The sequence below is a fragment of the Nannospalax galili genome, unplaced genomic scaffold (genome assembly GCF_000622305.1).
Source record: "Nannospalax galili isolate Female #2095 unplaced genomic scaffold, S.galili_v1.0 scaffold820, whole genome shotgun sequence".
In the NCBI taxonomy this organism is placed as follows: domain Eukaryota; kingdom Metazoa; phylum Chordata; class Mammalia; order Rodentia; family Spalacidae; genus Nannospalax; species Nannospalax galili.
This window is the reverse complement of record NW_008346549.1, coordinates 601964-616707: the sequence shown is the minus strand read 5'-3', so window position 1 is coordinate 616707 and position 14744 is coordinate 601964. Positions and strand designations below refer to the sequence as shown.

At 50.0% G+C, this 14744-nt stretch overlaps 2 protein-coding genes and 1 non-coding gene across 5 annotated transcripts; 2 read left to right on the top strand and 1 right to left on the bottom strand.

Moving 5' to 3' along the window:
* Nucleotides 1–242: 242 nt before the first annotated feature.
* On the bottom strand, nucleotides 243–4944 carry Trmt2a (tRNA methyltransferase 2 homolog A). Of its 3 annotated transcripts, none has more exons than XM_008843013.3 (12): nucleotides 4559–4944; nucleotides 3819–4366; nucleotides 3487–3595; nucleotides 2956–3137; nucleotides 2693–2807; nucleotides 2475–2590; nucleotides 2288–2399; nucleotides 1524–1646; nucleotides 1260–1335; nucleotides 997–1113; nucleotides 781–877; nucleotides 243–690 (listed from the first exon to the last, which is right to left on the bottom strand). In XM_008843013.3, exons 2-12 carry the CDS (start codon nucleotides 4352–4354, stop codon nucleotides 459–461), a joined length of 1815 nt encoding a protein of 604 aa, XP_008841235.1. In that variant the 5' UTR covers nucleotides 4355–4366; nucleotides 4559–4944; the 3' UTR covers nucleotides 243–458. The 3 variants fall into 3 exon arrangements, with proteins under 3 accessions (XP_008841235.1, XP_008841234.1, XP_008841233.1); XM_008843012.3 differs by having other exon boundaries at nucleotides 4574–4944; XM_008843011.3 differs by having other exon boundaries at nucleotides 4612–4943.
* A 164-nt stretch (nucleotides 4945–5108) lies between these two features.
* Ranbp1 (RAN binding protein 1) lies at nucleotides 5109–14744 on the top strand. The gene is made up of 6 exons (XM_008843014.3): nucleotides 5109–5293; nucleotides 6556–6692; nucleotides 10386–10543; nucleotides 12961–13089; nucleotides 13790–13855; nucleotides 14365–14744. The coding sequence occupies exons 1-6, from the start codon at nucleotides 5279–5281 to the stop codon at nucleotides 14469–14471; spliced, it is 612 nt and encodes a 203-aa protein (XP_008841236.1). The 5' UTR covers nucleotides 5109–5278; the 3' UTR covers nucleotides 14472–14744.
* Nucleotides 13894–14017, top strand: LOC115072024. The gene has a single exon (XR_003851083.1). It is a non-coding gene; the product is annotated as a small nucleolar RNA SNORA77 (small nucleolar RNA).

Below are 14744 nucleotides of genomic sequence, written 5' to 3'. Positions count from 1 at the left end.
GTTCTCCATGCATTCTTTGAGCGGCCCAGGAGTCTTCTGCAGTAACCCACTAGTCCCTCCCCAAGATGGGCATAGTTTGACTGCCTAGTCCTGGCAAAAGGTCAGGAGGACTTGGGGACCAGAACTGATGAAAAACTAAGATAGGATTGAGGTACCTTGCTGCCCTCTTCCTTTGTATCTTAGTAGGTGGCAAGGGGGAGCCTCTTCATGTCAAAACTCTGGCTTATATCACAGAGACACTCTTAATTCAGCAATTATTTATTCCAGCCATCACAGTCTGGCTGTCCCAATACAAGTAGGCACCTTCCTTCTGAACCAGAGTAATACGTTCTTGATAGTAGCTAGGCCTTGTGCCCTGCTACTGCTTGCCTGATCATCCTGGGATGATAGAAGGGCTGTAAGGAGCTCCCCAGCTTTTGTCCTGCTCTGGAAGATCTGGCTTCTGCAGCTCTCAGGACCTAGGATGAGAGGGAGGTCTCTGTTTCCAGTAGAGTATAATCAGAGAGATCTCTGGGAGACTTGGCTTGAAGGTCTGGGTGCTCCAGGGCCCCAGTGCCATTATGGTGTTCCATCCTCTCGAACAGGATAAGCATCTCACAGTGTGGAGTCTGTGGGAACAGGTCCACAGCTACAGCCTTGACTGGATGAAATGGGGTGCCTTTTACCCGATTAGATGGGGCCCTGCAGAGGCTGTGATGGGAAGAGAGTTGCCAATGTTAGTCCCTCCTGTGGAAGGTAGATGGATGCTGGTTTCCCCCAGGGTCTTACCCCAACACTTACTCCACAAAGTTGCTCATGGCTGCCCGGGGGTTGCAAGAAACATACAGGATCCGCTTGATGTTCTCAGCTCTACGGATAGCCAGAATCACCTTGGAATCTGAGAAGGCACAGCCAAGATTAGTAGTCTTCCCAAGGCTAGAGACTGCACACCTGATAAACTACCCAACATGGCTGATTCGGAGGGGGGTGTTACCTCCCCACATGGAAGCCACTCACGTAGTCCAGCTCGAGGTGGGTCTAGAACAGCTACCAGTTGTTGGGAAGCCAGTCTGCTCACCAGGCCTGGGACCAGATCTTCAGCTCTGCCACAGTGGAACTCAACGTTGTTCAGGTCTGGAGACAGGTGTCATAGAGCTCTTCAGTGCCCTGTTCCCCAGAAGGCCTCAGCCACAGGGCAGGGTGCCAACAGTGAAGGTATACAGTAGAGGTTACTACTGCTCCCATCCCACCTGCCTGCTGCATGACCCATGGGTTCTTACCATTGGTGAGGGCATTCACCCGGGCATCCTCCACAGCCTCCTGGCACAGCTCAATCCCAACTACTCTCTTCACTTTCTGAAATGGAAAAAGGCAGATGATGCCTTCTCCCTAATGCCCACTCTAGGAGCTCCTTGGGAAAAGAGGCACAGTGAGCACAACTGGGCTATATCTGGGACAGGTTAGTGTCAACCTCAGCCTTCAGACTGGAGGTCAGGGGGGCAAAGTAGGGAGAGGATGGCCTTATTCAGGGCAGGAAGACTTACCCGGGCCAAGGCCAGGCCAATGGTGCCAGTTCCACAGCATACATCCAACACTGTACTGCCCCCATCTATCTGGGCCCAGTCTTGGATAACTGTGTAGAGCACCTCAGCTGCAGGTGTGTTTACCTGGAGGTTGACCATAGTACATTCAGGTGCAGGCCATCACACTATACTGTTTGGATCCCCAGGTCCATCTCCCAGCAGTGTCCACTCTTCCCACTACTACACCTGCATACCAGTGACCTCACCCAGTCTCCTGGCTTCAAAACCCAAATCTATACAAATGATATCCTCCTACCACACCCCCAACTGATAAGGAGCTTATCTCCTGATTGACTAATAAAGCTTACACAGCCCCCAATTTCATCTCAACAGCCCCTCCCCAACCCCTAACCGTATATCCTACTCGCACACTGGAGACCTTGGAATCCCTTCCCTCCGTTTCCCAGTTCATCTCCAAGGGTCTCTAAACTTCTTTCAAAGGATCCTTCCATGACAGTGGCTCAAAAGGCCTGCCCCCTGCCAAAATATGTCCATTCTTCAGTCTCCCTGTAACAAGCCATGGCCATGCACATCTATGGGTTGTCCAAAATGTTCAATCAATGGCAAATAACCCATTTCCTATCCCAGACCTTGCCCTGTGGGGTCCCCAAATGGAGAGCTCTGTAAGGCTTGTTCCTTGTCACCTACCCTTTCTACTGTCCCCATCACACCCTGGTGTTACATAAAGTCTCCCTCACTGTGTCTGTCCATTAGGGCTAAGATACCTGGAAGAATGCATGAGGGGAGATACGGAAGGTCAGCCCCAGCAAGTCTTCCTGGATGCACCTGTCACCAGCTACATGTTCCAGAGGCAGGCCCTCCTGGCTGGGAGTCTTTCTGTAGAAGTTGTAGGTCTGTCAGTATCTCCAGCCCCTATAGGGACCCCCTCCTGTCACCACCTAGGCCCCTTACCGCTGTCCCTCTTCAACAAAGTAGAGGCAGGTCACCCCACTGGCCCTGCCTGGCCCTTCCAGGAAATGGTGTGCCAGGGAGACTTTCAGGCTTGCCACTTCCTCAGGGCTCAGTTTCTGTAGGTGATTAAAAAAAACCCCAAAACCCCATCAGGCTATGCCAGAACCACCTTATACCAGGCACCTCCTCCAATAGGGCTGCTGTCTTTAAGGCCTGACCTGAGGGTGGAAGTAGGCAATGGCCATGGCTTGGCCTCGGCGGCTAATGCGAACAGTCAGCTGCTTCCAGTGGCCTTCATATGTCTCAGGGTCATATGCTGAGTAGGGAGTGGACCTGAAAAAGTGACATGTGTCCCTACGTGCCCAGTGTCTACCAGGACTGGGGCGGGGTGCTCAACTTCCCTGCTCTCTGTCCTGGGTCTCCCTCCTCCCAAGATGGACTGGGTACTTCCCAGGCGCCCAGTCCCAGGTCAGGTCCATACCGAATGAACTCCTGGAAGGCTTTCACCACCTGCTTGGTGGCCTCTGGAATGTGCACGGTGTCAAAGGGGGCTGCCACAGCACATGTCCCACCCTTGTACTTGCCAAGACGGCAGCCAACAGTGTTGTCCTCTCCATCTACCCCAACTCCAACCAGAAACTCACACTTGTTACGATACTCAGTCTGCAGGACAGAAGGTGGTAGAGTGGCAGCCAGACCTTATTCTGACTGCCCAGCACCGAGGGCATCACAGAGTCAGCAAGTAACTGATTCCTCAGGGAGGTAGCAGGCAAAACAAGGGAGCCGACTACCAGAAGTGAGGCAATACTAACAGCAGGAAGAATGGCAAAGAACAAGAGGAAGGCTTTAGAAAACAGGATGAATGACAGGGTGGCTCAGTGGTAGAACATGTGCCTAATGTGTGAGGCTGTGGGTTCACCCCCCCACCCCCCGCACAGCAAACCAAGCACCCCGCACCCCCCAAAACAAAACACAGAATGAGGGTTTCTTGGCCATCCCACGCCAGTCTAACCTGCTGGGGTGAAGGCCTGACTCCCTCTAGTGGGCAACAGGCCTTGTTGTGCTTGTGTCTTTGTGTAAGCAGCCAGGGTAGCAGGGCATGGTTGGTGCTCCCAATTTTCCTGCAGGAAGAAGCACATGGATGATTGGACTCAGCCCTGTCCCTCACCCATATTGGATGGTTCATTCCCTTGAGACCTCACTATCCCACTGGTATCATAGGGGCCTTACTGGCCATCTCCCTGGTTGATGGCTCAGACCAGTGGTGTATGTCCTGCACAGGGGCTGGTGGAGGAGTTAGAGGGCAGAGATCAACGCTGTGCTGGGTGCTAGTACCACACTCACTTGGCCAGTCTCTGCAGCACCCGCTCACACTCCAGCCGCTTCTGCTCCAGCTGCTCAGCATAGGGCACTGTCCAAAGAGGGGTCACCACGTCGGCAATCTGCGTTGTAAGTGGCACACTGTCACCCTCTTGTCGCTTCTTCCTAGCCATGGGGTCGGCCTTGGGCCGGGCTAGGCACACACTGAGTGGGCGGCCTTTCCATAAAGCACCATGCAACACTCGCAGGGCCTTGTCTCTCTCAGCAGCGCTTCGGAATGTTACAAAGGCACATGATGGTTGTCCAAAGAGTTTGGTTTTGTGGGGTTGTAGGCCAAAACGGCCCAAAAAGCGCCGGACATCACTGAAGCTGACATGGCGAGGCACATTTTGCAACTCCAGCTTGAAGATTTCCGAGGTGAACAGGTCATCTCTGATGTAGCTGTAGAGCCCAGCTTGGGCTCCAGGTCCCGGAGCTGGTCCAGGCCCTTCTTCCTGGCATGTTGGAGTTGCAGAGCAGTGCCCTGCACTGGTATCCTGGCCGCAGTCGCAGTCCTCCATGTGCTCCCGGCCCTGTGTACAGATAGGGGCCTGGCTGAAGGCTGTGACCGCAGGATTCCAGCCCCAGGCTCCCTACCCCCAACAGACCTCCATCAGTGCACACTACACTCGGCCCCGCCCAAACCCGCTTTCTACTCTGGAGGCTATTCTTTACCCCCCCAATCCCATCTCGGATCCAACGGGAATGATTCCGACCCAACGAACCACATCTCTGCCCACCCATCCACATCTCAGCAGGACGTCTCCCTTTGCTTTACTTCCGTGTCCATCTTCTCACTCATCGCCTGGGCTATGTGAGGCCCGGAGTCGCGGCCACTCAGAATTCCTCAGAGTAGGCGCAACGCCAAGAGGCTCTCCCTTCTTCGTCTTACGCAGGAGAGACTTAAATCTTGGGAGGTCAGAATCCTGTCTTGGGTCTGAGGCTGCACCGCAGCTCGCCAAAGGCACGAGCAGACCACACGCTGAGCTAGAAGGGCCTTGCTCCTCTACGGGCCTGGCTTGCGATGACGTCATCACCACGCGCCGGATCCAGCCACATCTCTCCACAAGCTGCCCTCGCTCGCGTCAGAGGCGGGCACGGCTTCGAGACGGAAGGGCGCGCGTGGGTCGCCGGGAGAGCGCGCACCCCTGACTGACGCGCGGCTGGGCATGCGCTGCGGGCGTTTTGGCGGGAAGCGCGGGGCGGGCTGGACAATGAGAGTGTCCGCCTCCTGAGCCAATAAAGCTGCGCTGGTTTTGAATCACAACGCGTTTCCCGCCGCTGGGGTCAGGGGTCAGGGTTCGTGTCGTGGGGCGGAGGGAAGAGCGGTCGGCCGGGCGGGAGACGCCAGCGCCAGACGCGGAGGAAAGGAGCTGTGACTAGCCGCTTAGAGGCCGCCGAGCCAGCGACGCCTGAGCCAGTCGAGCCGCCGTCGCCGCGCCCCCATGGCTGCCGCTAAGGTGCGGCCGGGCCGGGTTGAGGATTGGGCGGGCGGGCCGAGAGGCTGGGGCCGCTATGGGCGGCCACGTGGGCGGCTCGTTCGTCGGCCACCAACCCTCGCTGGCCTGCGGACTCTGGGCCTGTCGCGGCGCCCGGGCCTGGGGGGCGGGAGGCCTTTGGGATCTGGGTGTGGGAGCTGGTGGGCAAAGAGGCGGGTCTCGGGGGGCTGCGGGGCGGCGCGTGACCTTGGGGTGTGCCGGGGAACGGCCATCGCCGCACTGGCAGCCCGGCTCACCTGGGGGCCGGGCAGGTGGCCAGTTTCCCTGGATTTGGCCTACTTGCGGTCTTTCTGCTAGACCGGGTATCCCTTCTTCCTTCCCATTGCCCACGCAGTACTTCATTCATTCGGTCCTCACGTCTGGAACCGCCACCGCCCTCCGTGGCGGAAGCTCTGGTGCCAGCGTGGGGTACAGATCTTGGACGCGCGGACCGAGGGCGTGGGCGGCTTTGTTGGCTGCTCGCGTCTTCCGCCGCGGAGCCGCAGTGCTGTGAAACCATTGGAAGAGCTTCTGTTTTCTTTTCCTGTTTGAGTTTGGTAGTGAGTCTGGGGTTTCTTCTGTGTCATCAAAGCACGTGTTCTTATAAAACTTACACCTAAAATGTGAGCTTGTATGCCCTTGTAATTCAAGTTCGGTCACAATCCACGGGCTTATTTCTACTACTTTTCTTAGCATCCTTTCAGCTTAAATTTCCAAACAGGTAAAATTGCTGATAGAATTGTAAATTCCGTGTAGATACTAGTAGTCTGATAGCAGTTAATCTTTCTAGTAAACTAACAAGCACATGGATAATCCTCGGTAAAAACTCTTAGGTTTGCTCTTTCCTCTCGAGTTTATCATTATGTTCGTTACATGGCAGGTATCATTATCTTCATATTACAGATGAAGAAGGGAGTTTCTCCCAAGTCACTTTGCCAAGAGCCCTGATCTGTGTATGGAACTGATTGATGTTTGGATGTTGGGGAGGAGTGTCCATAGTGTCTTACTGTGTGCTATGCTGTGATTTTTTTTTTTTTTTTTTTTTTTTTGTGGTGCAGGACATAAATACCAATCCTGGTTATGTGAAAGGTGAAGGACTTAATTTCCAGTTTAGGAGGAGGCCTGTCCTTGTTTTCTGGGGGCCATATATGACTGGTGATGCCTACTGCAGGAACTGGTGAACTGGGCTATGGGCGGGAGCTACCAGCCAGCAGCATCATTGGCCTCTCCTTCTCCCTGTACAGGACAGTCATGAGGACCATGATACCTCTACAGAGAATGCAGATGAGTCCAACCATGACCCCCAGTTCGAGCCAATAGTTTCTCTTCCTGAACAAGAAATTAAAACGCTGGAGGAAGATGAAGAGGAACTTTTTAAAATGTAAGTTGACTGATGGTGTCCCCTGAAGTATCTTTAGATGGGGTGACTGAGCCAGAATGAGACAGAAACTGAGAAAAGGCCTGTCAAAAAGGAGGACGCCTAGGATGATTCTCTTTGTGGTGCTTTCCTTCTTTCTTTCAAAGCTTGCAGCACCTAGTCACCACAGCTGGGATGATGGTTGCACCTTGGACCACTTAGGCTCTTCTCTTCGCTTTCTGGAAGAGCAAGCCAGCTGCTGGGCACTCTTGTCTCATGTGTCCCTTGTGTGCAAGCGCAAGTTCCAGTGATGGCTCATTCATATGGCATTAACCATTTTGTGATTTCTATCTGGAACTGGGCAGAAGACTCCTGGGTTGACTGGGAGCATTATGATTTCTATAAGTTTCATGGCTTGACCCCAACTTGATCAAGGCTGTTTCAAGAAAGGGCCTGGAGTTGTGTGGTTACTAATCTCACATGAAAATTCAGCCATTTATCTGGTGCCCCTGGTGCCTTGTGGCAAGTATTCTGAAGGGTCACTGTTCTGTTCTATGAGTGCATCTCCCTAGCTGGCCTTGCTTGGACCTTGCCTCCAAGAATCAGTGGTTTCCTTTCCTTTGATGAGCAGGGAATTTTAACCTTTTTAAAGAAGAGAGGCTTGTTTAATTCATGGTTTTACAGGTTGGAGAGTCTGAATATGGCACTAGCATCTAGTGTGAGCTTAAGTTGCATCTTAATGTAGCAGAGATCAGTCAAGCTTGCTAAATTTAGTCTTTCTCTTAAAAACCTACTAGTGCCATTATGAGCCCCACCTCCAAACCTTCATGACCTCATCTAATCCTCTTTGCTTTCTAGAAGCCCCAATTCCAAATACTATTAACGTGAATTTGGAAAATAAGTTTCTAACACATGAACTTGAAGGACATTAAAACGGTAGCAGATAAGATCAGCTGCCTAAAGCTTATGTATACCTAGCCCTTGTATCTTTCAAAAAATACCAATAAATTACTGTGTTGGGGGATGGAGAGATGGTTCTGCAGTTAAGAGCACTGACTTTTCTTACAGAGGACCTGGATTTGGGTCCCAGCACCCACATGGCAGCTACTTGTCCATAACTTTGGTTCCAGGGACATGGAACATGCTTTCTTCTGGCTTCTTTGAGCATTACACACATACAGTGCACTTACATGCAGGCAAAACACTTGACACACATAAAAATAAAAAATATTTTTAAAATTACTGTGTGTGTGCCACTTGGTGTGCCTTCAGTGAGGAACTGCAGTGGCAAACATGGGAGTTCTTTTTGCTTTATTGTCCTGTTTTACTGTATTGGGCATTGAACCTAGGATATCATACATGTTAGGCAATAGGCAAGTGCTATATCATTGAGCTACATGTACTCCCTCTTTTTTTTTTTTTTTATGCAGGCTAGCCTTGAATTTGCTGTCTTGTGTCATCAGGCCAAACTGGCAAGTGTGGTTTTGAAGCAGTGCTGAGAACAAGCTCTGTCTGATGCCACATCACTGCAGAGACTGACCTGTTGTTGCCTATGCTCAGAATTGCTAGGCACAATAGTTTCAGTTATATCCTAGCAAAGTTGGGTTGCTGTCCCTGAGTATGTGCTCACCCCAAGTATGCTTAAATTGTCAGATTAAAGGGTGCCTGTTTTAAGGTAGCAAGTGAGGCTTGGCCAAGGGTAGCCATAAATGTACCTTTGGACCTAGAGGGTGTTGGACCAGAGCTCTGTTCTGCAGTCATAGTGGAGATGGTTTCCTCTTGGGTTACATGATGCAGAAGGTGCTGCTCCTGTCCTGGGCAGGACCCTCAGTATGGTTCTGAACCTTTGACTTCTTAAGGAATTATGTGAAGACATAGTGTCCCTTGACAGAATTGAGTTTGAAAGAGATCAGTCTTTGGTAGAGAGGGAAAAAGCAAAGCTGGAATGCAGAGGAAGTATGCTGGCCTGGAGTTGTGTGACGCTATTCCTGAAGAGACAGGACCAGATGTCTACTGACGCCAGAAGGGAATGATGATAGATGAAATTAAGAATGCCACCAAAGCCCAACTTGCTGAGTTTTATTGGGTTACTTACAGGAATATGGATGAGCAGTAACATAGGAGCAGAGTTGGCTCAAAGACAGCTGTGTCACCAAAGCCCACCCCAGCATGGATGACAGTTCATGAAAGCTGGAAACCTGGAGTGCACTGTATAACCTGCAGGCAACTCAACAGGTTGGAGAATGTCTTTCAGGCAGCTCGCCTGCTCTAAGCATGTCTCAGCAAGCCTTACCACATACATAGACTTAAGAGAGAAGGTTCTAATGCTCCCTAGAGTTTTTTGTTTTTGTTTTTAATGTGTATGAGTATATTGCCCGCATGTGTAAATGCACCCGTGTGCAATGCCTATGGAGGTCAAAAGAGGGTATCAGATCCCTGGAACTGGATGGTTGTTGGCTGCCATGTAGTCGCTGGGAATCAAACCTGGGTCCTCTGCAAGAGCAGTCATTGCTTTTAACCACTGAGCCATCTCTCTAGCCCCCTGAAGCTTTCGAATTGTTTATTTCCTGAGCTTAAGGAGCTTCCCTCCAAGATGGAATGTTTTACCTCCCTGTAGAAGAACATCCTGTGTCTTTTTTTTTTCCTGGAACTTGCTATGTAGACCAGGCTGGCTTGGAACTCACAGAGATCCACTTGCCTCTGCCTCCCTAGTGCACGACCGCACCTGGCTTAAAGTAGATTTTTTTTTTTAATATTTTTTTATTTTTATGTGTATGCATGTGTTCCCTGCATGTAGGTAAGTGCGCCCATATCATGCAATGCCCACGGAAGTCAGAAGAGGCTGTCGGATCCCCTGGAACTGGAGTTAAGACAGTTGTTAGCTGACATGTGGGTGCTAGAATTTGAACCCGGGTCTTCTGCAAGGACAGTCATTGTTCTTAACTGCTGAGCCTTCTATCCAGCCCCTTAAAGTAGATTTTTAAAAATGAATTTATGTGCACCACATGGTTGCAGGTGCCTGTGATGGGTCAGAAGACATGAGTTCCCTGAAACTGGAGTTACATGTCTCATGTGTGTGTTGGGAACCAAACTCAGGTCCTCTGTAAGAACATAAAGCACTCCTAATATCTGAGCCATCTCTCAAGCCCCAAGATGGAATGTTTTATCTCAGAAGAAATTGCTATATAACACCTGACTTGAGGACAGGACTTCTGGACTCATTACTGGTTCTGGGTGCCTGGAGCCTGGTGGCTGTGAATAGTTCATCCTGGATAGGATTCAGTACTGGGCCTGTGGGGAGAATAGATGCCTAAATCTTTGTGTGGCTATAAGACACTTGTGCACAGTGACTGACTCACAGCATGCATGCCTGTATACATACACACCAGGTTTTTTTACCCACTTTCGGCCATGTGTTCCCTTATTTGAGAGACTGGATATCTCTCCTGGGGGAAATGCTACTGCCTTGGACATCATTTTTGCAGCTATGAAGTAAAAGCAACCTAGAATTTGTTAGGCTGTTCTCCACTGGGAGGTAGTTTGAGATAGTTTGCTTAGTAATTCTTGGAGCCCAAAGGACTTCAGAAGAGGATATTTAGAGGGCACACAGTATCTAGCGGTGCCATTGTGCTGAGTGCACAGAACAGATGTTCTTTTTTAGCAGTCCAGATTTGAGTCCCCTTCTATATCTAATGCTCCCTTACTGTCTTCTCATAGGCGGGCAAAGCTGTTCCGGTTTGCTTCAGAGAACGACCTCCCAGAATGGAAGGAGCGAGGCACTGGTGATGTCAAGCTCCTGAAGCATAAGGAGAAAGGGACCATCCGTCTCCTCATGAGGAGGGACAAGACCCTGAAGATATGCGCCAACCACTATAGTAGGTGGCCTTTCAGGGTAGTGTTTACACTCAGCCCTAGAGCTCTTAGGAGCTATTACCTGGGGTGTGTGTTTGTGATGTTATTGAATTTAAAATGAGAGTATCTTTCAAGCATGCCTCTGAACTAATGAACAGATTTGCAGTGACACAGAGCATAGCTGTGGGCTCCAACAAGATAGGCCCTTATGAGATGGATGCTAGGCTTGGGACCCACAGGCTGTATGTGTATGTGGCAGTGGTGGGGAGGGGTGATGTCCTGGACATGATGTAGAGGGTTAATTAATGCATGTGGTGTCTGGACATGTTGGAGAGTGTCTAGAGGCATAAGGGGTCTGCTTGGTGCCTGAGCAGCTGCCTTTTACTTTCTAGATTGTTCTACTCCAAGATGTAAGATGTACTTTGCGGGGAAGACACAGGAGGAGGGGGAACAGGACTGAGGAGAAAGTGAAGGGTGAGGGCTCTTGGCCCTGTGGGTCTAGGAAAGGACATGGTGCCTGGCCTGGGAAGTAGTCTCAACAGATCACTTCTACCCCCTTTGCCCATGGGGTTGTAAATCCAGCTAGGGCTGCTCTTGGTGAGTGCTATTATATCTACTAGTGTAGAATCTTCATTTCTCAGAGTACAACTTTGTGGAAGTGATTCTCTACCTCAGAGATTCTAGGGTTGAATCTCTAGGCTTGTATAGTAAGTGTCTTTACTCATTGAAGCATCTTGCTGGCCTAAATTTGCACATCTTTTTCTTTTTCATTTGTGTGCACACACATGTGCCGCAGCATGGGTGTGGAAATCAAAGGACAGCTTTTTTAAAAGTTGATTCTCTCCTTGCATTGTGTGGGTTCTGGGGGGTTGAACTCAGTTCTCCAGACTTGTTGACAAGTACTTTTACTGGACCATCTTGCCAACCTTGAATCTACTTTCTAAGCATAATCTGCGTCTGATAGGGCAGGATCTTTTGTCCTGGGTACATAGCTGACTATAGGTTAGAGCAGGGGTTGATAGGGAATAACAGGTTTGCAGAGGCCGAGGCAGGGAAATGAGAACGACTCCTAACACCACAGTTGCCTCTGGTCTAGACCTCAGCCTCCCTTCAAGCCCAGTTCTCTTGGCCCTGGGTGGAGCTCTGGCCAGCAGTGATTGGTACACATCATGGACCCTTAGAGCTTTGAGGGTCAAGGTTGGGCATCAAGTGAGATATAGGGAAGGTATAGCTTTGGGTGGTGTATAAGAGGTTCTGAGACCTCTGTGTTAGGCTGTAGTGGGTCAGGTATTTGAGCTCTCTGGCTGTTACGTATACGAGTAAGCACGATGGTTCATGGAACCACTTGGAGTCCATGATAACCTCTGTCATGGGTGCAGGGACCAGTGGCCGAGCAGGTATAAACACACAAGGGACACTTCAGATGAGCAGGCTTCCAATGTTTCAGTTGCCTTGTCCGGTGCTGGGACCTTTTCAGCTCCCCTTGGTTTTGTGGGACCTGAGGAATTTGAGATAGGCATGTTTATTATGGGCCGTGGCTTGTTTTCCATGACATACAAGCATCTGTCATAGGATTCTGGTGTCCACTGCTTGTGTCCTTATCCCTCAGATATTTACTCAGACTGTAGAGGGCTGAGAGTGGTTGCACTGACCTGAACATACACACTGAAATCAGGGTCTCCCTGTAGTCCCAGCAGACCTGGAACTTAGATCTGCCTGTCTGCCTCCTGAGTGCAAGTGCTGGGATTAAGGGTGTGTACCACCATGCCAGTCCTTACTTAATAGACTTCTCCCCTCTGTGTTCCCACCTTTCAGTCAGCCAGGTTCCTGCTGCTATGGCTATTGTGGGTGTAGCCATAAGCTGGACATCCTCAGGAAGGGCTGGCCCTGAGGGGCTACTCTTTTTTTTTTTTTAATTTTTTTATTTTATGTGTATGCGTGTATTGCCTGCATGTAGGTAAGTGCACTAATGTCGTGCAATGCCCAAGGAGGTCAGAAGAGGCTGTCAGATCCCCTGGGACTGGAGTTACGGACAATTGTTAGCTGCCATGTGGGTATGGGATTCAAATCCAGGTCTTCTGCAAGAACCACCAGTGTTCTTAACCACTGAGCCATCTCTCAGTCCCCGGGACTACTCTTTAAACATCCGGAGCCTGCTTGACCTCTGCTTATCTAGAAGCAGAGATCTGTGCTTCAGGGTCCTGAACTGATAACTTCATTTGGTCCGGGAACAGGCTGCCTTGTTCACACTTAAGGATTGCCTGTTTTTAAGCAAATGTGGTTTGGATCAGAGCGTAGGACTTCATGAAGGTCTGGTTCTCAGATCTAGACACCTTGTTGGCTAAAGTGGGTTCTTCGGGTTAGGGAGCAGGATACTCTGGCTGAGTGCTGGCCTGGCTGGCCTGGGGTCCTGCTGTCGTCACAGACTTCTCTCTCTTAGTTACACCAATGATGGAACTGAAACCGAACGCTGGCAGCGACCGTGCCTGGGTCTGGAATACCCACGCTGACTTTGCAGATGAGTGCCCCAAGCCTGAGCTGCTTGCCATCCGCTTCCTAAATGCTGAGAGTAAGGAGAACTGGGTTGCATGCTGAGTAGCTGACGGTTGGCAGGGGAATTGACATTGACCAGGAAATATGCAGTGGAGCCTGTTGCCTAGGACTGCAGTGCTTTCTCTGAAATCCTAGATATTTGTATAAACAGTTGTTGCATCCGGTTAACCCCATCAGGTGTGTGGAATCAGAGTCATATCCTAGAATTTATTTCTCCAGCTCTGCTTGGTTTCTAGTTCCTCAAGACTGGGCCACTTGCTGATGTCCCCTATGGTTGCTTAAGTACCTGTAACCAGCCAAGACTGCAGAGATCCACAAGCCCTGGCTGATCTCTTCCCCTAGGGGTGCATCATTCTAGTCTGAATTGTCACAAAGTTATGCCCTGTGGGTCATGGACAGTTAGTGGGACCCATGGCCAACACCACAGTGGCTGATGCTGTAATGAAAATAAATCCTACCCTTGGTCTAGGAATATGGCCGTGTATGTCTGGCAGCCTCTTAGCCTGTGATGAGAAGGCCCCTGGTCCTTGGTTGTCTAAATTGTTAATAGAGGCAGCTGAGCACAGCCACTCAGTAACCAGTCATTGCAGGTGTCAGGTGGCCCAGCAGTTTTTAGGTTAGAAATTGATACAGGGACCATGAGGTGGCTCATCAGAACTTTAAGAAGTATCCACTCTACTCTGAAGGCTCTCAAAAAGTCTCTTCTCTTTCTACAGATGCACAAAAGTTCAAAACAAAGTTTGAAGAATGCAGGAAAGAAATTGAAGAGAGAGAAAAGAAAGGTGACATGGTGCCCTGGGGGGTGGCGGGGGTCTTCCTTGCAGACTCACTCTGCACCTGGCTGCAACCCCAGACAGGTGCTTTTTCTGTCTGCCAAAGAAATATTCCAGGGTGCTGTGACCGCTCTGACCTGTTGGGCAATGCAGCTGCCTTGGGACACAGCATGTTTCCTTGAAGGCCCTGACCTCATGTAGGCTTCACAGTATTTGCATTCAGGTTCAGGTACAGAATTGAGTCACAGCTTTCTGAAATCCACCAGAAGCAAAAAAGCCTTTAAGATGTTCCTCACTTTCTTCAGAAGATTTGGTTTCCTGTTCTTCTGGGGCAGATGTGAACCTGTGGTAGCAAGTGACCATATTACTGAGCAGTTGAGTGGGTGCCACCAGCAGTTCTCTGGGGCCTCTTGGGCCCATCTGGGGAGAGTTTGGGGAACAGGTAGATCCTGTCTTGGGTAAAGGTCTAGAGCAGTGAGTGGTCTCACAGCCAGATTTCTGTTTGCCCATTTTTGCAGGACCAGGCAAAAATGATAATGCTGAAAAGGTAGCTGAAAAGCTGGAAGCCCTTTCTGTGAAGGAGGCCAGAGATGAGGCTGAAGAGAAATCTGAGGAGAAGCAGTGAATCATTTTCTGTCCTTTTCCTTTCTTTTTCTTCTCTTTTTTTAATTTTGCCCTGCCTCTTTTGGTTTGTTTTTATTATTTTGTTTTTACAAGGGACTTTATATAACAAATCCAATCTTCAGGTGGTTCCCCCAAGTTTTTACCCTATCGAAGATGACTTCAGAAAATCCATTCCCCAGTCATGAAAATGTACTGTGCTAACTTTCTTTTCCATAGTGGAAACACTTATTTATAGTCATCAAAAATAGTGAATAAAATGCCTTTGAAACCTGGA

Bases quoted from the DNA above. Each gene is read 5' to 3' on its own strand.
- Trmt2a (XM_008843011.3), bottom strand. From the start codon at position 4,635: ATGAGTGAGAAGATGGACACGGAA. The intron at 2,808-2,955 runs GTATGGACCTGA...TCACTTTTTCAG, and splicing joins GCCTTCCAGGAGTTCATTCG to GTCCACTCCCTACTCAGCAT. The intron at 1,647-2,287 runs GTATCTTAGCCC...GTCAACCTCCAG, and splicing joins CCCCTCATGCATTCTTCCAG to GTAAACACACCTGCAGCTGA.
- Ranbp1 (XM_008843014.3), top strand. The intron at 10,544-12,960 runs GTAGGTGGCCTT...TCTCTCTCTTAG, and splicing joins GATATGCGCCAACCACTATA to TTACACCAATGATGGAACTG. The intron at 13,090-13,789 runs GTAAGGAGAACT...CTCTTTCTACAG, and splicing joins CCGCTTCCTAAATGCTGAGA to ATGCACAAAAGTTCAAAACA.